Source organism: Mustela nivalis (assembly GCF_964662115.1).
Source record: "Mustela nivalis genome assembly, chromosome: 2".
Classification (NCBI taxonomy): domain Eukaryota; kingdom Metazoa; phylum Chordata; class Mammalia; order Carnivora; family Mustelidae; genus Mustela; species Mustela nivalis.
Genome location: NC_139021.1, coordinates 164,907,430 through 164,933,754, shown reverse-complemented (window position 1 = coordinate 164,933,754; position 26,325 = coordinate 164,907,430). Strand labels below are relative to the sequence as shown.

The 26,325-nt window shown below is 44.0% G+C and overlaps 1 protein-coding gene across 4 annotated transcripts in view; it reads left to right on the top strand.

Moving 5' to 3' along the window:
* Positions 1–25,918, top strand: part of SORCS1 (sortilin related VPS10 domain containing receptor 1) — a 505,841-nt gene extending 479,923 nt beyond the window's left edge. Inside the window, exons 24-27 of one of the 4 annotated variants that reach the window (XM_082714244.1) lie at positions 4,454–4,553; positions 20,389–20,494; positions 20,617–20,777; positions 22,578–25,918. In XM_082714244.1, the coding sequence (XP_082570370.1) occupies positions 4,454–4,553; positions 20,389–20,494; positions 20,617–20,777; positions 22,578–22,642 (432 nt within the window). In that variant the 3' untranslated portion in view covers positions 22,643–25,918. Of the gene's footprint in view, positions 1–4,453; positions 4,554–20,388; positions 20,495–20,616; positions 20,778–22,307 lie in introns of all 4 variants that reach the window. The other 3 variants (XM_082714245.1, XM_082714247.1, XM_082714246.1) reach the window with 3 other exon arrangements.
* The last annotated feature ends 407 nt before the right edge of the window (positions 25,919–26,325 follow it).

Below are 26,325 nucleotides of genomic sequence, written 5' to 3'. Positions count from 1 at the left end.
CCAAGGAAGACCATTAAAATGGGAAACTATAAATGGAAGGTGATCAGGTAAAAGTTGGACTGGAAGGAATACGGCCAAGGGAAACAAATTTAGAGCTGGTGATGGGGAATACCGGGAAGGAGATATGTACAACCCAGGTGTTTCTTCAGTATATCACCCAGGAAACTTCTCAGGCACTTTAATCGAGATGGTTCTCTGCTGCTAACAATGAAAGGAATTGGGTAAGCTAGTGTTAGGAAGAATGAGTGTTTGGTTCCCTTGCCAGCCTCGTGATTTTATCCAAAAATTACGTTGTATGAATTGGAAAAGTTCCTCCTTTGTTGAATCCGAAAGGAATATTCTTCAGCTGCTGTTTCAAAGGACCTTAATAATATAATAGGATCAGGAGTGACAAGGTGGGTTAGCTCCAAGGTCATTACAGGCAACTATCTCTGAACATGGCACCAGAATGCTATTTACGTTCAGTAGGGTTTGCATACCTCGCACCAGCTTCAGAGATAAATGTTAGCATTCTGGCTTTGTGCAACTTTATCATTGGGAAGTCTGCCAAAGACCATTTCGCATCTATGGTATCACCTTGTACCACTTGTTTGGCTTGTATGTTTTGTAAATTTACCTATTGCTCTGTTCTTAAACTTACCGCTTTTCATGTTTCAATATTTAACGTGTTTCATTCTTATAACCTGAGAGTGTTTTCTCCTATTGGTTACATTAAACATTGATTCAGCATTAAATTTGCTCCTTGTTGGCAGCCATCACTGCTGTGGACTATTTCCAGTTCATTTCCTGCTGGATACATGGTAGGCGGTTACCCGTGTGCCTCTTCTGTGGGAAGAACCATGTGACTAATTGTGGCCAATGAGTTGGGAGCGGAAGTGATTTGTTTCCTTGCAAGGGGAAGTATTCAAATGCTGGTTATAGACCCTGGAGGGCTCCTTTTCCCTCCTGTGGTGCTGTGGACAGAAACATTGGAGGGCACAGCTCCTCCAGCCTGTATCCCTGTGGGATCTTAATGAACACGGCACCACCATCCTCTTGTGGTGGGTGTGAAGTGTGACGCAGAAATAGACCTTCATTGTTGGAACCCTCTCAGCCTTTAACCCTGTTACCCCAGCCTAACCTAGCCTGTTCTGATGTCCGTACTTACATTTTATATTTTGTGAATGCCCCACTATTAGGTGTTTTCCCTGTAGCAGCTCCCTCCCACCACTCTGTGCTGATGGTAACTTTCCGAGTGTTTTTATTGCATCCCCACTGTCTTTTTAACTGGTACTTCAAGGGAAGTGTGGGCTGCCCTGGAGTCCCAAGCAGAGTCCACCAGTGGGCAGATACCAAGGCTAATATGTTGTTTCTTTGGTTGTGATTGTTTAGAAAGAGAATAGAAAATGGACTACGTAGGAGAGCAGCAGGAGAGGGCTAACAGCACAAAGGGTAGGTGCAGTTTGCTAAGACAACACACTTTCCCTGGCCAGAGAAAGAAAAATAAATATATTGAACCGGCTTCAACAAGTTTGGTGTCCCCGGAGTCACACGTTCTCCCTCTTAGTCTCTATCATGCAAGGTTCTGTTCTCCCCATGTAGGCTACAGTCACCTGTTCTCCAGATTCCAGTTTATGCCACCCTTTCACAGCCAAAGTCTCTCCCAACAGTACAGACTATATTGATTCCTGAGCAGAATACGGCAGTCCAGTGGAGAGGGCTGGCAATTGCCTGTTGGCGCAGCTCGTACTGGGCAGCTGTCCTGGGACTGCGGTGATGAGTGCTCCTCAAAGACGAATAAGAGATGGCAGCATAATTAATGAAATGCTGCAGTGGTGGTGGTTTTGTTTTTTTTTCTTTAATTTCTGAAACCTGCTTAGCCAGCCCTCTTCCCACATCTCTCTTGCTCTCTCCTTTTGTCAGCTGGTTCAAGGAAAATGTTTTTAACAAAATGCCCCAGCATTAGGAATCAAACAAAACTGAAGTCTGGTGTCAGCTCTTCAAATATTAACTTAAATATTGGGTAAACTTAAATGGGTCCTGTAAGCTCCATGGTCCTTCCCATGGAGACACCAGCACTAACACCTAAGACATTCTCTGTTAGAAAAATACTGAGACATAGGCAGCTTTGCCAATAAAAAGTGTTCAGTGCAGATATATTATGTATATGGTATATATACTTGGGTATATTTTATGTATAATATATAACAACTCATGATCTGATGGAAAATACAAAATAAACAATTCTTCAAATAGCTTGAAAAACATTTAAAATTGTAAAAGTCTGTCAACAATTTTGTACTCATTTATTTGAGTAGAGAATTACACGGTTCTAATTGAGATTATTCTTGTATGCGATGTACATTTCATTTAATTTTGTTTCTGTGCGTGATTTCTTCCCCATAGATACGTGTTCTTTACTGCGTGTCCTTTCATGCAAGTTAAATACATGAAACATACTTCCTGCTACCAGATTATCTTGGCATAGCCTGCTTAGTTTTGTACATGATACAGATAAATCCAATGAAGCAATGTTATAAACCAAAACAAATCCTGGAAGTTAATTATTTTCACAAAGAATTCTCCCAGAGATTATAAATTAGAAATATGTTGTTCTGATGAAGGCTTTCTTCTGGTTTAGTTATTTGTACCTCTCACTTGAGGAAAAAGCATCCTCAGGAATAAGAAGTAAATATCACATCAACTGGTTTAAAGAGAGAAGTCTTTCTCTTGCGAATACATATTTCCCTCTTGCCCACATGATGGACTCTGCAAAGCAGTGCAGTTCATAAATTACTTCTGAGAAGTCTTTCCCATTTGAGTTAAAATATTCCTCTGCAAATATAAATATAGATATATACACATATATATGCATATGTATGTAAATGTGTACATTTCACACACACATACATGCACACACACACACACATATTCCTGGGTGTGTGTCTGTTTCATTAGCAAAAACCTTGCTGAATGACCTCTACAAAAATTCCTGCCAGATTCCCATAAATTTACTTACCAAGTAAATTATAAGGTAGAATACAAGTCTATACATTGCAACACTTTAGAGATCGCACAGGGAAAGTGTTCTGCACAGTCTGTGTTAGAAATCTATTCCTGTAACCCTGGAGCATTCCAGAAGATTCCCAGGGCCCAGGAAAAAGAGTAATATAGAGCCTACTATAGAGGAGAAAGTTGTTTTCACCATAAGTGTATCACAACCTTGTTTTTCTGCATGGTTTGCCAAGTGAAAGCATTTGAGATGCTGAGTTTGCACAGGATCCCAGGTGCTGGACCGCGGGTCACCGAAAGTCGTCCCAAGTTCCTGTGGTTAAGCAAAGTTCATCTGCAGGGCAGCTCAGTTCCATTACCCATCGGGGGTCTGCCAAGGACTCTGCTTCAAAACAAAGCCATCAGGCCCTGCTTAATTGATAAAAGGATCAATCGAAGGTGTCATTTTGGCTACTCAGTAGGCTGAGTGAAACTTGACACATTTTTATAGAAGGAAAAAAAAAAAAGATTGTTAAAAAGCATCTAATTAGACCTAAATAGCATATTAAGTAAAATATTAAATTGATTAGAATATTAAAAATAAAGTAAGATAAAAATAATAGGAGTGTGGTTTTCCCTGAAATTGTTTTCAATTTCAATTTCAATTGCTTTTCAGAAATTGTTCAGAAGGATAAGAAAATGGGGCTGGATTCTCTACTTCAAACAAGTGAACAGAACAGAGTTTTACCTTTTCCGTCAAACCTACCTTTATGCTGTTACTACCCAAATATGGTTCTTTGCCCTTTGTTGAGGTTCACTATTTCAAGGCCCAGAATCCCATACGTCTGCCCAGTACACACGGGTGTCCGCCTGGGGAGTAGGTTAGCTGATGTCCATAAGCAGGGAACAAGGATCGGCCAATGCATCACTTAGGTTGTGCCTACAGTTCCTTCCAACTGTATAATTTATTATTTTAGTGGAACTATATTTGCAGTTCAGCAAGTATTCATAAAGTGTCTATTCTGTGAAAAACCACACAGTACAGTCAGGGGAAGGGGAAGGAGACGATGGATTCCACCATCAAGAAGTAAAATAAATGCATACAGACCTCCCCAGAATGGATAAATTGTACATAATTACTTCTTTTAAGTCTTCGTGTATAATAAATGCTCTTTCAAAAAAAACTGGGGGTGAGTTTTCTAGGATAACACAGGATAGTTTTTTGGAGAGCAGAAATGTTTGCATTTACTAAGAGTGTGTCCTGTTTTGTAGCAATTAGGATGTAAACTCGGGTCATGCTTTAAAAATCACTGTGTGCGCATATTCCAGAATAAAATCTCAAATTCACACAAGACTCATTTCTAGAATTCACAGGTATCAGGTTAGGCTGCCTCGGTAAGTGCAGTAAATATTTCGCAGCCTATTTGTTCATTGGAAGGACTAGCACGTTTGGAGGCGCTCACTGTAACCCTTCTTCTTTCAGATATCAGAACTGCTGATCCACAAGCTCAACCAGAACTCGGTGCACTTTGAGCTGAAGCCCGGGGTCCAAATCCTTGTCCATGCAGCCCACTTAACAGCAGGTCAGTTTCCATCCAGGTCCCTGCTTCTCGCACGTGGCTCTCACAAAGGGGGATCCCAGTCTGCTTTCTCAGCACAGATGAAATGATGGCACTGCTAATGAGAAATAAGGACGCCCGTCTTTGGAGGTTCCCTTGCTTCAGGTTTGTGCCCTCATGGGGACCCAGAAGACAGCAGCATAAGGAGACTTTCCTACTTAGTCACTGGCCAAAACTGTCAGGCAATCACCTAAATACTTGCTCCTTATCAACAGGAATCTTGAAGATAAAGTTAAACTTACAATAACTTTTTTCCCCGATCTTTTGGCAAAACCTTAATTTCAGTTATTTACGTTATAAAGAATTTTCTTTATTTGAGTTTTAGGATAGTGAGTAGGAATAACTGGAACTTAAGCACTGCACAGGACCATAACCAAGATAAACCCTGAGTGGGTCATGTATGATCTTAGGATCATTAATCTTCTATCTTTTCGCGGCTACGTAGAAATCTCAGTGATAATTCAGATAATTCCAAGTGTATAGAAATAGATACTATTGTGTTAGATTAATACTAAATTAACAGTATTTATTGAGTACTTATTCAGAGTATAGTTCTGGTGCTGCATGGTATACAGAGGCTAACAGGAAATGGTCTTTATCCTCAAAAACCATAATCTGAATGGAGTGTGGTGTCGTCTGGTGGTCACAGTCTGGTGTGGTGGGGGCAGGAAATGGGCAATGGTGGGGTATCTCAATAAGTACAATAAATAAATGCTTATAGAGAGAGGCAATACAGTTCAGCACTTAGATTTTTGCAATTCTGCAGCCAGATCATTGGTTTCAGTCTTAGTTCCCTCACTTGCCGTATAGACCTTGAGAAGAGACAACTTCTCAAAGGCTTCAAAATGGCACCAACACCTATGTCTATGAGGTTGTGCAAGGGTGAAGTTAATTCAGTCAGTGCACTTAGAGTAGTGCCTGGCACATAGTAAACTATTGTTTTCCTTCTATTTTTTTAAATTTTATTATTAACAATCAAAATTGTATAGGAAATTTGAAAACTGGAGATTCTGGGGGTGTGCCTAGGTGTAGAGGAAGACCAAGTAGGTTGGCTGCTGGCCTCTTTTCTGTTTCTTTTCTGTTTGGATCATCTCTCTCTCTCTCTCTCTCTCTCTTTAATTTATTAGGGTTTCATGAAATACTTTGTTTAGAGAAAATCCCACTGCCTTAAAACCAAAAATAAATGTTTAAAAGTCACTGTTGTGACCACAGGATGGCAGAGGAGCATGGAAGTATGCCAGGCTGCACTTTGTACTTAGTTTGGTGGGCTCTGGGAAGTCATCAGGGTGTTTGAATGGCGGGGGGACCGACTTAGAGTGTCCCTTGAGGAAGGTGACCCTTAAGAGCTGAGAGGATTGAGGAGGGCTGGTCTTGTATTCTCCAGGCTGCCATCCTAAGTCCTCTATTGAACAGGCATTTGGAGTGCCTCCCCACTCTGAGCCAAGCGATGTTCTTGGCATAGGATAGGGTCTGTGCCTTCACGAAGCTTCCGTCACTGGGGAAGGCTACTTGGGGAACAAAGTAATAAACGCTACTTTCTGAGTTGTACTGCTGGTGAACATACCATGAAGAGAAGGAGAAAGTGTGAGAACATAGAGAATTATGCAAGACCTGTGAGAGCAACCTTTAAGCCTAAGGCATGAAAGAAAGCTGCCAAGTTATCTCAGGGCATTTGATGATCTAGGTTAGCTGTTTCCTACCAAAAGGTTGACCTTCAGTCTTTGGTGGACATTGGTGACACATGGCAATTACACAGGGCGGGTTGTATTGGAAAACAAAGTTCAAAAGCATCAGCTATAGTCATCCTGATAGCCAAGCCACTGACAGATTTTTCAAATGAGTGGCAAGTAACAACTTGAAATTGTTTTAAATAGATCCACTGATTAATTTAATTAGACAGCCCAGCCTGTTGAGGTGGCGGACTGAACCTTATCAGCCTCTCCTCCAATAGCTGGAGCTACTTGTTCCCTTTCATTCCAGAGGTTAAAAACATCTGAGCCTGATGTTCCATACTGAATTCTGGATTTGCAGGGATGTGGCCAACTATCCCATCCTTTGTAGTCAAAATTTGCTTTACAGCTAGACAGCTTCTATGTGAACACTATCTTTAGGCAACATAATTGCTATGGGTTAGCTTGATTTATTAGAAAAGACTCCCTTACTGTTTACCAGGAAAGGGGACCCTCGTAGGTTAAATGAGATAGAGAACTAACCCTGCCCATCCAGCTCTGAAGGCCACCTGCATTTCCTACCTAGGCTTCCTCCCATATCCCCATATTCATCTTCTGTTATTTCATGTGCCGGATTTTTATTTAACTGTTTTTCACATCACATGCCGGAAATGGTTCAGAATATCTTGCTGAATTTGGAACCTTATTTTCAATGTTACTGAAGGAAGCGTTCCTGTAAGTGGTGCCTGGTAGAGCTGGGATCAGACTTAAAAAAAAAAAAAAAAATAGGGATCAAAAAAGTGGTAATGAGCTAAAACTTGTTTAGCCAGGGCTTGGCCAGGGAAACAGATAACAGGAAAGACCAGTAAAGCCATCAGTGTGGGATTCATAGTTCCCCGTGGGAAGGAAAGTCCATTCCTGGTAACCATGAACGGTTAATTTCACCACTGTAAGTTCCAGATGGCAAGGTTGGGAAGATCTGGAAAACTTCTCCAATTAATGTTCACGGTTCATTCCATCCCTGGGAACTTGGGGAACAGGACTCAGATCTCCGGGAAGAAGAGGGTGGCCCGAAGAAGGTATGTTAACTGGGAACTCATGTAAACACACTGATATTTGAAGACTTCCCACAATGGAGATCCGTATGATGAAAGATTATCGAGAGACTAAAATTAAAAAATAGTTTGAGGCAAAACCCCAGTGACTATGCATTTGGGAGAAAGGGAGAAGTCTTTTGACTTCCAACCATTGTGCGTTGTTCAGGGTTCTTCTCTGTCAGATTGGATAGTAGGACTTTATGGCAGGATAATTCCAAACCTTGATCAGCTGGTATTATTGATGATGATACTGATCAATGATATTGATGCTGATCAATGATATTGATCAGTATCATGACTGGCTCGTAGAGTACAGATGGACTTATATGTGAATAATCAGCTCCAGTTTGACGAGTAAAGGGAGAGGACATCAAGGGCTGAGGGAATAATGGAAGAGGAAACTTGGGCTGTGTTGAGTGTTGCCATGTTCTTCACAAGAGCAGTAGAGTTGGTCATACCCACAGGTGCAGCGTCACTCTCAGCCTGACTGTCACTACAAAAGACAAGGCTTTTGTGAAGATGGGCTCTCTTCGGTGCCTCTGGTGAAGAGGGAAGCATGTGAGGGATCTGGTTCCCTGGGAGTGCCCCTAAGTTGGCCCTAGCCATCAGGAGAGTGCCCTAAGTCAGCCTTGGCCATCTGATTGTTGTAAACTATTTGAGCAGAGTAGTAGATTGGGTCTACCAAGACACTGGGGGAAATTCTCTCACACTTAGAAAAAATGGCACACTGGGTCGGAGATAATGGATTGAGACACTTGCCACACTTTCTCTGATTAAGTTAAAATCAGCACACTCCTGTTTGGCTGGGAAGAGAAGGATGAAGATACGTGGGGCAAAGAGGAAACAGTGAGGAAGAATATTTGATGCCGAACTTCTACCTCACTCCTTTTCCCTTCTTTTCATATCTCCTACAGGCAGGAGGACATAAAAATTAAAAAAAAAAAAAAAAAAAAAAAAAGGAAAAGGACCACTGTTTGCAACATTTCATGTCTCATAAGCAGGATTGCTAATACCTTCCCAGGGACCATTACAGCCGCTGCTGCATCCCATTAATTGCCCAGCAGATGTTCGGCAGCCTTCTTTTAAAAATGTTTGAGCCAGAGTGTGTTGCTAGTGAGAGAGGCAGTGCATAATTTGTTTTGTCTCCAAGGAGAAAGAGCTGTCTTCTTTCAGGAATTTACTGGCCTTATTTTGTTTTTCAAATTCAGTTCCCTGTTTGCTTTTATGGGAGCACTAGGTAAGCACTTCTCGGTCTGGACGTCATGAGAGACTGGATGTAGGCTGTTCGCCCACGTTCTACCTGGGAATTCGTTAGCTTTGGTTGTCTACACGGATCTCAACTTGGAACCAGTCCTTGTTTTGTTCTTCCTGATTCCAAGCTTCTCCCTTTCTCTTCAGTTCCTCCTGAGAGCTTGCCCACTCAACAATGAATGTTTCTGAAATTCTCTTTGTGGAAAAAAGGGATTTGAAATTACGTATGAATAGGGTGAGAATGAGAAGCCCTTAAGGAAAAGTTGAGGGAGGGCTGGGACCTGCATAAGCTCTTTTCGGCTTTGGGGACCTGAAAGCATCTGTGTTTAGCAGACAAAGATCATGACGTTACACAGCCCAGAGAGAGGGGAACGGGGGTACAAATCGATCAAGCCAGGCCCTTGACTAGAAATGCTGGTGTTCTGACTGAAGTGTACCTTTCCTCATGCTATTCCCAAGCGAAATACTCTTCCCCCATCCACCCCCTCTCTCCATCTCTTGTCTCTTTGTATTTTAAGGGTCAGCTCAGGGCCAGCATTTACGTGGTGTCTTTCTAGAGACTTTACTAGAAAAAAACCACTTTTACTCTTCTTACCATCTATCTCTTCTCGGAGCCTACATGGATTTTTAAAACCTATATTTGTCTGAGGATGATGATGGTAACCATTGTACCTCGTAGAGAACACACGTCTCCGGTGCTCAGTAACTGTGACTTTTGTAAGTAATTAGGTGTGTCGTCAGATATATTCAAAATCCCATTCCCTCCGTTAACCTTTAGGTTCAGTTTGCTCAATTGCGAACCTGCTCCCTGACATGCTGCTTCTTACCAAACAACTGGTGAGGGGAGACTTGCCTTCATGTACCCAACAAGCATCTGAGGAAAATGCATCTCATGTTTCTCTTACATCAGGAATCCCTTCAGGAAGTGGGATAGTTGTTTGTATGCACATTGTGGGAAATGAGCAGGTTGAAGAAAAATTAGAGTTCTGTATCTCGGAATAAGAGAACCTAGAGATGCAGTGAGAAGGAGAGCTATTCCTGAAGGACCCTGTGGCAAGTCTGTGTTTCAGCCTTCATCTCCTTGCTTTGGTCACTGGCGGGAGTGTTTCCCCACATGGAAGAACGGCCTCACTAATGGCGGAGCTCAGGGTCAACACCTTCAATTGCACTCTCCTGACCTTATCAAACCAGACCTTTTTCACATCTTTTGTGACATCTCCCTGGAGCTCTCTCTCATCTATGCCTTTACCCTGGCCTTCAATATTTTAATTTGTAATATTTTTGTTTATCTATACTCTTCCACACTTTAAGAGCTATGATGTCACCCTAGGGAGAGTTTTTCCAGTAAGAATCGCAGGACGTCTTCACATCTAATGCAGAGCATTTGATCTCTGCAGGTACTTATGGAAAAACAAACCTAAGCTGTTAAGAAAATACCCTCGAAATGCCAATAGTTTTCTCATTGCCCCTAGTAACTTGGAATTTACTCAAAGGTGAGGTCTGTTTCCAGTTTATCATCTCTTCTTCACAGGCTCCTGTGCCTCACTTTGCAATTACGCCTTCACTCACTCCACACTGGCTCGACCTGAGGCACAAAAATGATTTGCACGAAACTTTACTAATTCTAAATAAAGAGGAAGGAGAATATTCCATGCAGAAAGCTCAAGAAAGATGAGCCTTTATGTTGAATCTGAATTTGCCAAGGAAAGAGAAAATAACCATGCCACGTTGAGGCCTTGAGGGGCTATGTTGAGCAGAGGCAAAGCAAAGTGACATGTGATTTCTGAACAAAGTGATACACAGTTTGACATGGTTTGGGGTGTCTAGAGATATATCCTTAAATACTCCTAATTGGTGTATCTCCTGAAGGTGAAAGTATGAGCAGAAGAAAGAGAGAGGGATAAATTCAGGAAGTCAAATCTGCCATTATTTGATACTCTATTCATATTATAAATGGTTACTCATCGTCCACACAGACTAGTGAGACAACCCTCATTACTGCATTCTTGAAATTACCAAGAATGTTGAATATGGAAAAGGAAAGAAGGGGCAGATGGAAGGGATTTTTAAATAATAAGTTTGGGCAACAGTCAATAATTCTTTCTCTCTTTAACGAAGTATCAGTGCATTTTATAAGACCTTTTCAACCCAAGAGGGAAGAAGAGATGGTAATTTATCTGATAGCGATGGAGACTAGAAGTAGGAGCCCCTTTTTTTGGTTGCCACAGATGAGTGGTTCGTGTTGGGTTTGACGTCATCAAGCGTAGGAGTGGAAAACCCCATCTGGAGGCTGGAAATAAGTGGTTGAAACTCAGGTGAGCCCAGGAGCAGACTAGACATTCAACTCAGAGCTTTGATTTGCCACCTTTTAGCAGGTTCCTGGGTAGAAAGGATCTGCTGACAATGGATAGATCAAAGCCCTGATTCTGGTACAAATCTCCCAAGCTACTTCACACCCTGTATCTTTGGTGCTGTGAGGACCCATGGTCCTGAGTAAATTCGGTGTTTATATTTGAGAGTGAAAGTAGAGGAAAGCAACTTAAAAATGTGTCAGCTCTTTCAAGGTAGAAGAGATGAGCCTCTGCACGAGAATGAAAATTACTCAGCCAGCAAGCAAGGGGTAACACTGACATCTTATTTAGAACACAACATCTAACCAGATTGATTCATACTAAATTACAAACAACAGGACTATGGGGATGATTTGCATTTCACTGCAGTGATTTATTGGACAAATATACTGAAATTTAGCTGGTAGGGGCTGCTCCACAGAGTTGCTGAAGAGCTAGAAGGGCTGGAACTGATCCTTCCCTCAAAACAGGTATGGTTGGAAAGACTCCATACAAGCTAGTGTAGACCATCCCAGTGATAAAGCGATAAAGCAGCTGTTCTTTTTTTTTTTTTTTTTTTAGTTTTATTTATTTATTTGACAGAGAGAGATCACAAGGAGCCAGAGAGGCTGATAGAGAGAGAGAGAGGGAGAAGCAGGCTCCCTGCTGAGCAGAGAGCCCAATGCGGGGCTTGATCCCAGATCCTGAGATCATGACCTGAGCTGAAGGCAGAGGCTTCAGCTGAGCCACCCAGGTGCCCCAAAGCAGCTGTTCTTGACCTGACTCTACATCGCAATGATTTCAGCAGCTTCACAAAAATAGAGATTTTTCAGGTCTCCCTGCACATACCCTGAATCTGAATCCCAAGGAGTCATATCCGGAAATCTGCATTTTTCACAAGTTCCCCCAGTGAGACAGGTACAGCCAGGCCTGTCCCCCATGCTCACCAGCCTCTCCAGCAGAACACTGCACAGACACAACTCCATCTGCACAACAAGGGGAGGTGCACGTGCACATGGCTATCACCAGCAATAAATCCTATTTACAGCTCAGGGCATCCACTAAAGGAAAGGCATGCATTTAACAAAAAAAGAGTCTGTGATATTAAGTGCAGGAGGAAATTAGTAATAAACATTAAAATCTAATTTTTCCGCGTATCTGGAGCCAACCTAATTGGCAGAACGGGTAGCCGAGAGTGGGAGGAAGGAGAAAAAAAAAAAAAAAAAAAAAAAAGGAACATATCTCCAAATCTGAGATCTCCTCTATCCATAATCTAGATGAATGGCAAAGGCCAGCCAAGAGCTGTGGCCGTGAGGCGGTTGAAAAATGATTAAAGTGTGAACTAGAATCTTAGTGGCAGATGTAATTGAATAGCCATGAGTTTTATGAAAGTTGAACAAATTATATTATCTAGATGCTATTAATGTGCTAGTGTGAGCAGAAAATGATCCATCTGCATCTCCCTGTGGTTTTACATGTGTGTGAGAATAAGGGTGCTCTATAGCCTTTGGCTTTCCAGTGGGGTCTCTGCTTTTTGGAGACTTGGATATGTATGATAAAAAATGTGAAAGGTTAATATTTCTCAAAGGAAGAGATTCAAATTCCAGTTTGAATTAAAAAAAAAAAAATTAATACACGGTAACCTCCCAACCTCTCCTGTCTGTCTAACAGTCCCCTGATTTAAACTGTTGGGTTTAGGAAAGCTGTCCTTTGTCAAGGGTATGCGTGGGTTTTTAATAAAATTGTTATCTTGTGTGATCTTGGCCCTCTGTGGTTGCTGCTGACTGGTTCAATTTCTTTCTTTCTTTGTTTTTTTTTGGTTTAATAAAAAGATATTATCACGGATATATTAGAGACTTCAGTCTCTATTCAGTCTCTGTATATTAGAGACTTCAGTTAAAGGGCTTCAGTGGCTACCCTTGGATATGTTATGAGTAAATGTGGGAGGGGAGGAAGAACCAGAATTTCAGCCTAGGTCAGGGTACATCATGAATTCTGCCTGACAGTTTCACGTTGAGAAAGATCCTTTCCACTTGAAGGCAAAATTAGCATTAGTCGAGAAGCTTTAGAAAATATAGTATCATCTAAGCCACATCATTCTGCAGGCAGATGCCACATTGTGGAGTTGTGGGGCTCTGAACTGTAAAGTGAAATAAATTGTTGCAGTAGCATTTTCCATTTAGGGATGAAATTAGTACTAGTGAAATTCTTCCACAGCCAATAAATTCATCGTGTCCCTTTAGTCTCTGGTTGCCTTGTTATCTACACAGTTATTATTTATAAGTCTTTGTGAATATAGTCGCCCTGGTAGTATTTTTCCTTCGACTTTTTTGCCCCAGATTAAAATATATATATTTATAGATAATTATAAATATATTTATATATAAATGTGAGTGTATGTGTGTGTGTGTATTTTCCCTCTGCAAATGTTTAGGCTTTTCACATCATGTGGATCCACTGGCTTCTGACAACTACTAAGCCATTATGGTGTTATGGCAAGTAAGAACAGATGCCAAGATATTTAAATATACCCCTTTCGCCAGTGCAGTTACCTGAATGTGATACTTCCATAAATATACCAGGGTCCAGCACCGAGGTTGCTCTTTAGCTTTAATTCTTTCTTCATCGTTTTTTTCTAAGGTTTTTCTGGACCCATAAAAAAAGTGTTCAATATCTACCTGGTAACTGGCCTGAGTTGGTAAGAAACACCAGCTGAGGTGTTTCTAGAAACTCTTGGGTGGAAAATGGTTAAGGGGGAGTTATCAGATGAACCATTCAGAGAAAGGGTACAAACATGCATCACATGGGAAATAGGTAGAAGTAATAAGTAGTTAGGATGCACCAGATACAGTTCCCCAAGGGGAAGGCAAGGCACATAGTCCATAGAAATTGGCAAGAAATAGAAGGCAGGAGAACACACGTAAAAGACAAAGACACCACAATCTAGGACAAGCTACCTTTTAGACACTAATTGTCTTATATCTAGAGTGATGGGGACTGTTCTGGATTATATCTATAGTGTGTGCATAAACTTTAATAGCATTCCTGTTCTGGTTTAGGACAGAATAGTTAGGATTATCTTACTTATATCCTGCCTCTCTGCCAGTAAGGGCAGAGGTCCATAGCAAGAACTGAGTAATGTAGAGCCCAAACATAAGAATTGCGAATCAGGTGTTTAACCAATTGAAAGAGAAGAATTTTGAATAGAGAAGGTATCATAAGCTATTGCTGTGTAATAAAGACCACCCCGAAATTTACTGGCTTAACAGTGAGTTGCTGTTGAGTCTGTGGATCAGTTGGATGGTCCTGGTTTTATCTGTGCTCATTGTGTGTCTGCCATCAGCTGTGGGTCCTTGGGTAGGGGGTTCTACTGGTCTTAGTCTTCTGGTGTCCAAGATGTTTGGTGTCTTCTAGAACAGCCTTGATTAGGATAATTAAATTCTTCTCCATGTGGTCTGTCATGCTTGATCAGGCTATTCTGCACGTGTTCATACGTAACAATGACAGGATTCCAAGAGAGAAAGCAAAAGTGCAGAGGCCTTGAAACTCATGATTGGCACACCCTCATTCCCGTGTCCTCCCATGGCCACATGCTATTGTCGCCCTAGCCCCGATTCAAGGGATGAGGAAGCAGGTTTCACCTCTTGGTGCGAAAAGCTTCAGACTTAGAATGTGAAAGGCTTGGGCACAGAGTAAGGTAGAAAATTGATCCAGCAATGCAGCCAATCTCCACCACGCTCTTAGGGGAGACTTGAAATGCTTTTACGTAGTCTAGCAGGCTCTCCTGAAGTCATACCCAGATTAAGCTACAAGTAGTAATCGAAGGGTATGTTCTTCTTTTGTTTTTAGTGACCCAGAGAATATAAAGGTCAGACACACTCTAAGATAAGTACTGGATGTTTTAGGAAGGGTGGTAGGTGGGTCCTAACATGCAGTGCTCTCAAACTGGCACACGTCACCATGACATTTGTAGCATGGGACACGTGCAGATTTCTGGGAATGATTCTCAGAGATGTAATTTTTTTTTTCCTCAAGTGAAGCTTGGGAGACTGCATTTTCACACATTCTCCAGGATGCTTCTGATTCAGGTAGTCTGTAAACTTCTACTTTGAGAAACACTTGCCAAATTGGTAAGCAGGATTTCTAGAAAACATCTTTCTCCTCCTGTCTGTCAATTACTGTAATATGTTTGGTCTTTGAGGTACCCAGAGTTGTCATGACTTGGCCAAGTGACCTAAACTGCATGACTCAATGTTCTTGAAGACTCATCTTCCCTTTCAAACGAGCCACAATGCTTCACTAGTCATTCTCACACTGTCCGGCCCTTAGGCCTGCAGGATCACGGCTTTATCCTAGCCAGGAGTGGCAGTCCTCAAGACTCTCATGATTCTGTTTGGATTTGAACCAACAGAAAGGCCTGTTGGCCAGGAAAGAGAGCTTTGTAAGTGAAAACCCTTTGTTTTTTTTCTGTTTTCTTTCTTTCTTTCTTTTTTTCTTGCTTTCTTCTTTCTTTCTTTCTTTCTTTTTTTATTTTCAAGGTGTTATTTATTTATTTGAGACAGAAAGAGAACAGCAGGGGAAGGGCCAGAGGGAGAGCAGCAGACTCTCCACTTAGCAGGGAGCCCAACTAGATCCCAGGCCCTGGAGATCATGACCTGAGCCAAAGGCAGATGCTTAGTCATCCAGGCACCCCACTCTTTCTGTTTCCTAAATAAACTTTGTGCCATTCCCATATCATTTTAATTTCTGGAGACATTGCAGACCACATGGATTTTGTGATATTCAAGGCATGTAACTAAAGCCCAGTGTAGGTAGGGGCGCCTGGGTGGCTGGCTCAGTGGGTTAAAGCCTCTGCCTTTGACTCAGGTTGAGATCCCAGGGTTCTGGGATCGAGCCCCGCATTGGGCTCTCTGCTCAGTGGGGAACCTGCTTCCTCCTCTCTCTCTGCCTGCCTCTCTGCCTACTTGTGATCTCTGTCTGTTAAATAAATTAAAAATAAATAAACAAATAAAATCTTTAAAGCCCAGTATAGTTCTGCTTGGGAGGCAGGAGAGTCGAAAAGAAATTCACATTTGCAAACTTGCTTCTGTAAGTTCCTTGACCACAGTAACTTCTGGATTAGAAATGTAGAACTGAATTAGAAATGTAGTTCGGGGTTTCAGAGTCCTAGGGCAGGTAGAAGGTCTCCAAGAAAGTTCCTTTGCTCGAATAAGAATGAACACAAAGAGCCCGGTGTCCCCAGCCGATGCCCCCGTATTGTTGACTTCACAGCTTGGAAATAAACCAAACCAAGGGGCAAGGCTGCAGCAAAGGGGAATGTGGTACTCAGGGTAAAAGCATTTCCTCAAGCATGTTGTGCAGGACCTTGGTCTGCAAAGGGACTGTGGCCATTTGATTTTGGGAAATGCTATAGTGAGTTAAATGAGTTTCTGTCCTGCAGGACTGTTACAAGCTTTTTTCTTATTTTCTTTTTTTTTTTCTTAGATGTATTTATTTATTTTAGAGACGGGGGAAGAACAGGGGAAAAGGGGGAGAGAGAATCTCCAGCAGGCTCCACACCCGGTGCTGTTTTTATAATCAGCCTAGGTCCTCATGAATAGAACACAATAATTCAGCGCATGTCCGAGTCCTGCCAGGATTTCAGAAACAGTGTGTGCCAGCACCCAGACTTAGAAATGTGAAGGTAGCGATACCTGGGTGTCTTCGTCAGTGAAGTGTCCGACCCTTGATTTCAGCTCCAGGTCATGATCTCAGACTTGTAAGGGTCCATCCCCACATCCTGCTCTGGGCTGGGCACGGAGACTGCGTTAGAGTCTCTGTCTCCACCCCTCCCCTGCTCCCTCTCTTAAAAAAAGAAGAAGAAAGAAATGCGGGGTCCCCTACAGTACTGACGTATCCCTGCTTTGCTCTGTGTGCATAATGGCAAATCAACCACTCAGCATTTTCTTTCAGGCTTCTACCTTGTTTAGGCCGCAACTGGAGAGAGATTAATTTATGCTAATTCCACACCAGAAGCTAAACCCATTTATCACCCCTTTCCATTCCTCAGCAGAATACACCCAAACACACCTAATCGTCGGGCACACCAAGATAATGCAGCTGTGGTGTGTGCAGCAGTAATAGGCCCATTTACATTTAGGGGCAGGTCAGCAAGCAGCCCCTGGAATCCACAGGGCAGTGATGTCCTGTCTGACCCTGCTCCGGCTGCTGCTGGCTGCCTGAGCCCTCAGAGACAAAGCGATGCAGAGAAGGGGGAGCAGACAGCCGCGCTTTAGATCTCAGAACACAGAAGCTCATTTTTCCAAAATATTGTGCTAATTACTTACCAGTGCTGTCGCTGCTTGTATACGAATGATGCTTTAAGTAGGAATGATTTAGAATTGAAGATAGAAACTTGTGATGTGGGGAAAAAGGATGAGGAAGGGAAGAAAAGGGGAATAGTGTGAGAGAGAGAGTGTGTGTGTGTGTGTGTGTGTGTGTGTGTGTGTATGTGTATGTGTGTGTGTTTGCTTTCTCTTTTAGCAAGACCCTGGACAAAGCAATTTCCTCTCTTTACTTTTCCACTTATTTCAAATGTCAACCCTTTCAAGCAGGCTAGTATCCCTCCTGGTTACTCCATAGCCCTGATCTCCGCTTATCCCCAAGGAGTGTGCCGCTAGGAATTACAAGTTTAGCTACTAAAGCTAACCCGCCTCTAGCCCTCCTAAACAGAGAGGCCCCTCCCTGAACCTTTATCTGTTCCCTGCCAAGCTAACAGTTTGCATTAGAATGTCTTCCGATTTTTATTTCCTTGCGTGTGATAAGAGTATTGTGCTAATGTCCAGAGAGAGAAGGACCTTATCTTTTAGAGTTACAGATGGAATTACAGGATGGCTAAGATTGGCTTCAGAATACGGAGGGTTGTGGTTGTGAGGACTGGATGTGGATAAAAAGAATACAGTATTGTCTGTGGGTTGATGTTTGTTGAAGCCAGGTGCTGGGTATGTTTCTCTATGCACCTGCACCATGTGTGTGTACCCATACAGCGTAGGTGTGTACACCCATGTGTCACCCCAGTGTGAGCATGCATGCTTTATGATTCTAACTATTCCTTTTAAGACTTGATCATTTTTTAACTTGGATCACTTAATTTACTTCTCGCACTATAGTTTTAGCCCTAATCCCCACTCTCGGAAATACGTTTTTAAATTTCCGGTATTTTCCACTGAAATTAGCTCCATGAGTGTTCGTGGTAGGACTCGGGTTCAAGTCTTCCTTCTTCCGCTTCCTCGTTGCGAGTCCTCTGGAAGGACATGAACCAGTGAGAGCCTCACAGTTCTCATCTGTCCGGCTGAGGCCACAGCCCTGCCTTCCATTTGTGGAAGTCAGCTGCGAAAATCCCTGTGAAAAATGGAAGGTGCCCCCCTCCCCAGTGACATCCTGTCAGTTGCAGTGTGGGTTCTGAAGTATTTCTGGACTCCTTTGCTGATGCCACTGTGTTTGCCTTAGTAAATGGAAGACACTTTGGTTTTCTCATTTCGACCTGGAAGCACGTGTGCGTTGGGTATGTCCCTGCGGCCTCCTCTCTCCCAGACTCACCCACCGCCCCGCTCGGCATAAGCGCTGCTTGACGTAGGAGAGAGAGATCACAGGGGTTGCCTAACATTCCTGCTTCCTAAAAGCTGATGTTACTAAAACAACTAAACCTGTTTTCTGAGCAACAGGGTTTGACCAGTTCCCCAGCAAAACTATTTGATGTCTGGAACGTGCACTCCAGTTTCCTGGAGTGTCTGGAACGTAGTCTCATCATAGAACGTAATAGAACGTAGCCTGACTAGACAGAGCAGAAGCAGCCTCGAGTCCTGTTGGGGTCCGTCAGCATACAGGCCACTCTTCTCGAACTCTCACACCCAGGTGACCAGAACGTTGCCTTCTTGGCTCCTGACAGAGAAAAGCCACAGAAAATGGTGCTTGAAAGTCACCAACCTTCCTGAGTATCAGACTTTCTTAAGTGGGGGAAGGTAAAGTTCAGTGCCCAGGCCTCCTAAGGTGTACGTGTGGCTTGTCTTTCATGCTTGAGCGATGCTGTTTTTGCGACATGTCCATTTTTTTTTTTTTAAGATTTTAGTTTATTTGACAGAGAAAACAAGTGGGCAGAGAAGCAGGCAGAGAGAGAGAGAGGAAGGGAAGCAGGCTCCCTGCCGAGCAAAGAGCTTGATTGGGGGCTCAATCCCAGGACCCCGGGATCATGACCTGAGCCAAAGGCAGAGGGTTTAACCCACTGAGCTACCCAGGTGCCCAAACATGTCCATTTTTTGAGAGGGAGCAAATTAATGGCATACAAAGTCCTTAAAGCAAGGCAGATTTGACCCTAAGATTGAGGAGGATTTGGGGGTGGAGAGATGCTCCCGAGAGCTGTGGTCTAGCATGGAGGAGGATCTTTTTTTTTTTTTTAATATTTTATTTATTTATTTGACAGAGAGAGAGAGAGAGATCACAAGTAGGCAGAGGTAGGCAGAGAGGTGGAAGCAGGCTCCCTGCCAAGCAGAGAGTCCAATGTGGGGCTCGATCCCAGGACTCTGGGATCATGACCTGAGCCGAAGGCAGAAGCTTTAACCCACTGAGCCACCCAGGCGCCCCAGGGAGGAGGATCTTTTATGGCTGCAAAGAGGAGACGTCGGTGCTTCTGAGAGGCTGGTGCTCCTGGCGCAGGCTGCTGTCAGGGCTTCGGGAAGCCGTCGAGACGACATGAGGTCGCGCACCCCTCCACCTGCACCACGGTGACAACTCTTGTGAAATCTTCCCTTAGCCATCGGTTTCCTGGGTGCCGGAAAGATAAGCGTGCTCGTACCCTCCGGTCCTTTGTCTCACGTGACAGTCGCAGGGACCGGAGTGAGAGACAGCAGATCCTTCATCACGATATTCCCGTTGCTCCTTCGGGGGGATGTGCATTGCTCCGCGTGAGAAAAGCTTGCACTCAGAGTAGAGGAAAATGTCATAGTCACAGTGTTTTAAATATTGATTCAAAAGAAGAGCAGCAGCCCTCGTAAGAAAGGCTGACCCCTAGGGGAGACTTAATACGCGTCCAGCACGGTTGTCAGTGTGTTCACACGGTCCTCACACACGCCCCACGAGATACGCCCCGTTACTCTCCCGCCACGTAAGCCTATTAAGGTGAAATCGCTTGCCTAGACTCACAGGGTGGGCTGCGGTAATGCAGGCCTGGAATCGGGGCAGTCTGGGCCCAGGGCCCCCACCGCCCACCCTTCCTGCACAGGCCAGCTGGAGCACTCCAGGGGCTGCGCCAAGACTCAGATGCCCCCTCCCACCCCTATGTCAGCCACGCGACACGCACCTGTGCGTAGGCCCCACGGGGTTTCCTGGGACTCACCTTGCCTCTGCGTGAAGAGCATCAGCACCTGACGGCGTCAGGCGTGCCCTGCCCATGACCATGCCTTGTGTTCTCCCCTAGCCCCGCTGGTGGACCTCACTCCGACCCACAGTGGATCCGCCATGCTGATGCTGCTGTCGGTGGTGTTCGTGGGGCTGGCGGTGTTTGTCATCTACAAGTTTAAAAGGTATGAGGCCCTCTGTCCTTGTCGCCCCTCCCCCTCCCCTCTCCCCGACAGGCTCGCAAGCACGTGTTGCCATGATGTACGTCCCCCGTGCATAGCAATGATGCTGTCTGTTAATGTTTTAGGAAGATCCCGGGGATTAATGTTTATGCCCAGATGCAGAATGAGAAAGCACGAGAGATGGTCAGTCGGGTCAGTCACCCTGAAAGCAGGGCCCATATCCCTCAGACTGAACTAAGGAGGCCTGGCCAACTGCTAGATGAGAAGGTGGAATGCCAGCTCATAGGTAAATGACTCCCAGGAGCCGCCGCTGCTCGGCCGGGGCAGTCCGACCGCTCACTGTCTCACCCCTTTCTGGCTTGACCTAACCACTCTCTCCTGCTCTAACATTCCTGAGAGAAACAGCTAAGATGCCTCCTTCCCTGCTTCCTTCAACTGGAATGAGGGGGGGGGGGGGAAGCCTTCTTGCTCCTATGTAGTGTTTTTTTTTTCTTCCCTCTCTCATGACGTTATGCTTCCTCTTGCAAAATCTCTTGCTCTAAAATACGGGGCTTCAGAATGTTCATGGTCAAAGAGCAGAGTGTTGACTCTAACAATGTGCAAGAAGGAAGCCTCAGAGGCTAGATCAGGTGATGTGGAGGGCCGGGCAGGGTAGGGAATGACAGAGTAGGCCAGACCCACCTGGCCTCAAGACAACTCTTTGGAGGGCAAATTGTTTCAGAATGCTTGTAGAGAAGCGACATCAGGAGACAGAATAGAAGAGGGACAAGCTGATTACCCTGGGATTTTTTTTTATTAGCAGGAGTCTAAAAACTGTCCCCGATCCCCGAAACATGGAACCTAAGAATGTTGAGGCCAAGAGGCAGAAAGTTTGCAGAACACCCCAGGAGTGAGGTTTCCTGAGACCCCTGGGGAGTTAACCTGTTACAGGGCCGACGGGCACATTTCTTCCTCCTGTTCACCTGTCCCTGGCAGGAGTCTTACAGTGGACCTTATCATATATCAATAGAGCTCTCGCTCTCTCTCTATGCCTGCAAAGTAAGCTGGGAATCCAACAGCTAGGTCCAGAGTCCCAGGCGTGATCGCTAAACCCTACTGTCTATGGCAGAGGAAAATTTCCAGGGAGTTAGACAGACCCCTGGGGCCGCCACTGTGACCCATGGCTGGCCCTGTTACATCCTGTCTGGTAGTGTCAGGGCTTGAAGCTGTCCTGTTGCCCCCTCGAATCCTGCATTGTGGAACAAGGCGGATACATTCCTACATAACTGTCTGTGCTTCACTCTAATGTCAGAATGCCAAACCTTCTAGAAGGGTGCTCCCTGAGATTTCTCATCAGTGACTTGGAACAGGAAAGGAGCACCTAAATGGAGAAACAGCCCTCTCTTTAAGCAGAGGTGGGAGAGTTCTGTGATGGTGCTGGGTGAGATTTCAGTGCAGGGCCTGGCTTGTCTCAGACATAATAATACCAGCTGGAACCCTATCTGGGGTCCGGCGTTCACAATGTGCTGGCTTTTATTTGGGGAGACAGGGTGATAAATGTGTAATTGCTTTAGGTTCAAAAGAAAAAGCCTTTTCTGTCTTCAAGTCCAGAGAAGCGTTCACCCTGTCTATTTACTTCTAAAGCTTCTAAGTGCATTTTTGTGGGTCATTTGGTTTTCAATCCCATTTCCACGGGGTATGAAGCATGGCGCTGTTGACTGTATTAAAGTAGCAAAGCCTCCTTCACCAGGAGAATCCCATAGCTCGTTGCACAGTCTCTGACACCTTTCCATTGTCAGTGTCATTAAATGAGTAAGTGTTACACGTTTTCTCTTAGGAGAGTAGCTTTACCCTCCCCTCCCTCCCCTTCTACTCAACCTGGTGACTCATCTCTCCGATTGCAAAGAGCAAGACACGCCACTCCACCTCCAACGCCAAAGCGGGGATCTGCTGGGGCACAATTTGCAATTTAAGGAAAACCCCCCAAGGCTACAGGCGACCTGCTGATCAGGAAAGAATTTCGCTCTTGTCAAGTACACCATCCTTCATGACCACTAACTCTATGTTTTTTTTCTTTCCTTTGTTGTTCTGTTTCCTATTTTGCCAGGAAGTATTTCCATAGTTGCTGAGAATCAAAGCACAAAAGAAATCCCTACCTATGTAAATGTTTGAATGGAGGACGCCAGTAAAAACAAAAACAAACAAACAAATAAAATAAAAACAATCAAAATCCAAACAGACAGACAAACAAACACTCACTGCATCGGGACTTTTTAATTCTTCAGACACAGACAACAAGGGTTTTTAGCTTTAAGCCTGTGCATGTGGACAATACCTTGAGAACATGCTTGGAGGGGCAGTGTACAGGTGCTCTATTTTAATGGAAAAACACTCCCCTCCCCTTTCCTCTTCTCTCTCTTTTTTCTGATCGGTCGTGTTTGTAGAAAATTCATAACATATAGAGGCCAAGGAAATCTGCATGTGTTTTTGGAAATATTCTTGGCCCTAGATTTAACACCAATTTTAGCCCTAGAGGCTGATGGGGGGATTAGCCGCCCCAGCCCCTTTCATAAGACACAACGACATGCACAGGAGTGTGAAACCCTGAGCTGTTTCTCTGTCCCACTTGCCTCATTGCCAGTTTCTTTTCTAAGTTATCTCTGGTAGCTCCGGGGGGGGCAGCAGTGGCCACCAGGCTGCTTGTGTTTTGCATTCTGAGCGGCCACAGGGATGGAGGAGCGAGGTCAAGTTCCACGTACGCAGGCAGAGTAGGGAAAGCCGGCTGGCTGCGGGGGCAAGCATGTCAGAAGTGGATCTCTGTTTCCTGTCCACCCCTTCCCATCACAAAGGCTTTCCCTTGTAGCTTTCCTGTTCCTGCCCCCCAACTTATGTAGAAAAGAACATCCCAGCTCCCCAGCGTCTGGCCTCCCCATTTGTTTGCTATTCTCGTACGGTCATCCTCTGTTGGTGTCTTTGTACCTCTTCCTTCCAGTCTCCAAGTTGTCTTTCAACTCCCCTTACTTTTTCTTCCTAAACATGTTATTGGATTCTGGACATTAACCTCCGTGTTTCCTAAATACTGGCCTAGCCTCTGCCGGCCTTGTCCCCGCCACACACACGTTTCAGATCTGTCAGCATGCCAGCTTCCCTACACCTCTGCACACTGACCCAATACATCCTGCCCTGCAGGGTTCTGCTCCATGTCCTTAGTTTCCTGTAGAACCTGCCTCTTCCAAATAGCCTTGCCTTTTCCCACCTGGAAACACGCAAAGTGTGTGAAAGAGTTGATGTATCCAAAGCAATTCAAACCTGGCCACATACACTGGAAAAAGCATACAGATGCGTAGTGGTATTCTCACACCTTAGCAAAAATCTTGTGTGCGGATTCCAGAATATTCTTGTGAGAAATGTTTCGAATGCGTTCCTGTGTGGCAGGGCAATTTCCTTCTGTAATGGTTGCTGTTACCCAGTTTTTGTTCTCTCACAGTACAGTAAAAATATTTGTAAAATAAAACTGATTTTAACCAGAAGAAGAAGCAGGTTAATGGATTGAATATTTAAGAATGTCAAAAAGTCCGAGAATATACGGGGGTCTTGTCTTACATTAGGATAAGATTTTGATGATGTAGAATGATTCCAGACATTTCCCAGTTATGCTCTCTGATCTCTGAGTATCCTATTATTGGCAAAGGAAAAATTAGCAAGCCGAAAGGGGAGGAGGTAGAGGTCTAACTAAGGCAGATTGGCTCAGAGCATGAACAATCAATCCCCATTTGCCCAGGTCAATAATGAAAGAAGACCCAGAGTAAGAAAGAAACAAATGTGTGTCGAGCAGGCAGCCTTGAAGGATTAAGAATTAGGCAAAGCCTACTGTAAAATACGGGAGAAAGCAGTTTTGAAAACCACCCAGAGAGAGCAGCCTCCTCTGTGGCCAAGTTCCCAGGCCAGTCACAGTCGGTAACAGGGTCCTGGTGATCCTGGGGGTCCCAAAGATTCTGGCGATCCCTGCCTTCACGTAGCTTAGGCAGGGCAAGAGTAGCGAAGCTGCAATCAGAAGTGAATCATTTGGAAGTTTTTGTGGTTGAAGATGCCCAGGATGAATCTGGGAAATGGGTTATGCCTGAGGCGGCCATCTGTTTGTAGAACTCAATTGATCCCCCACCTGCCAGGCTTCCTATCCCATAGGAAACATCCTCATCGATCTGCTTCAGTTGGAGCCTTCCCAGTTTAATCTGGAAGACAAAATGTTTGGAAACCAAAAGAAGCTCACTCAAAACAGCACAGGGAGTCCTCAGAGTTGCCGTTCAATTAATTTTAATTGGAAAATTATGAAAAAGGGAATAACCCTCTTAGTCTCGCACAGTGCCTTGCCTAGAGTAGGTATTAAAAAAATGACTGTTGAAGGGATACATGGAAGCATACATGAGAAGACAGAAGGAAAAGTGGATGTGTGAGTCCTAATTAAAAATGGAGGTAGACGTGAGATGCCTGGCATTTTGGAAAGTGATCACAGATGGCCAGCTCTCCCGTTCAGCATCTCCGGGACCCTCAGGTGCCTCTCCTCAAAGCTCCCTTCCACTTGTAGGAGAAGAGTGAGGCAAGGGGACCTCATTGTTCTTACGATCTAGCGCTGTGGTTCTCAAAGCGTGGTGTCTGGACTGAGCAGTATCAGCATCCCCTCAGACTTCCTAGAAATGAAAATCACGGGTCCCCTGGCTGCAGACCTACTGAATCAGAATCTATAGGGGGTAGGGCCCAGCAGTCTATCTTTACCAGCTTTTTCAGGTGACAGTGATGTCCACAGAACTTTGGGAACCACTACATTCGGCCACTCCAGCTCAATCCCAAAGAGAAGGCAGTGATGAGAGCCTACAAATGGGAGGGACCCAAGTGCCTACCGACTCGTGAACAGCAGGTGCAAACACAATGAGGAGTTTGGTGGGCTTCAGGCCAGAGGAGTGAGTGGGGAGGGATGCATGTGGAAGGGAAGATTCAGAGCAAGCTAGAAATCTGATATTACAACATTTTCCAAAAATCCCAGAAGGCAAACTGTGCACGCTCTTCCCTGAACTACCCAACCAACATTTTCTCCTTTGCCTTATTCCTAATTGGATTCACGGTCCAAAATGCAGAGGCTTGCTTTGCTTTTTTTCCCCCACAAGTTCCAAACAGCAACTTTCAGAGCGATGGGCAGTTTGGCAACTGTTCTGTGTTTTCCAGGATTCCAACTGAGCATTGAAATCCCTCATTTGCCAACTTATTTTTATAGGAAGCCAATTTAAAGAAAAAAAAAAAAAAAGAAAGTTTTCTTATAGTATCGGAACTACTTCTAATTTTAAAATGACTTTTTTGATGTATTTTTTTGTTAAATACTATGTAGTGTAATGTATACTTGCTCTTGTTTATTGCTTTTACAATCATATTTATTAAACAGATAATGTCTCTAAAGTCTTGGCCTCGAGGAGTTTATTTGATCTCAAACCAAACCGCGGCGTTCTGTCTTCATGCAGAAGTGATACAACTGTAGGATTTTATAAAGGCTAGTTGTGTGAGAATATAGCAAATACCACAGTCTCAAAGGATTATTTTTGTTTGCGTGCTTTTTTTTTTTAAAACTCACAAAGGAAAATCTATTCTATTAACCTGAATTCAACCTGCATTTTATTTGACTCTATAATGTCTGTTGCTTTATTAAATTACCTTATTCTACTTAAAAACCCTCCAAACTGGTTACTTTGGAATGAGTCACATGCTTATTATGTTTAGTTCAAAATTAGAAATTACTACTATGTGACCAACCCATTCAAATTTGTTTAGAATCTTTTAGTTGTGGAAGGAGCAAAGCTGCCTGTGAT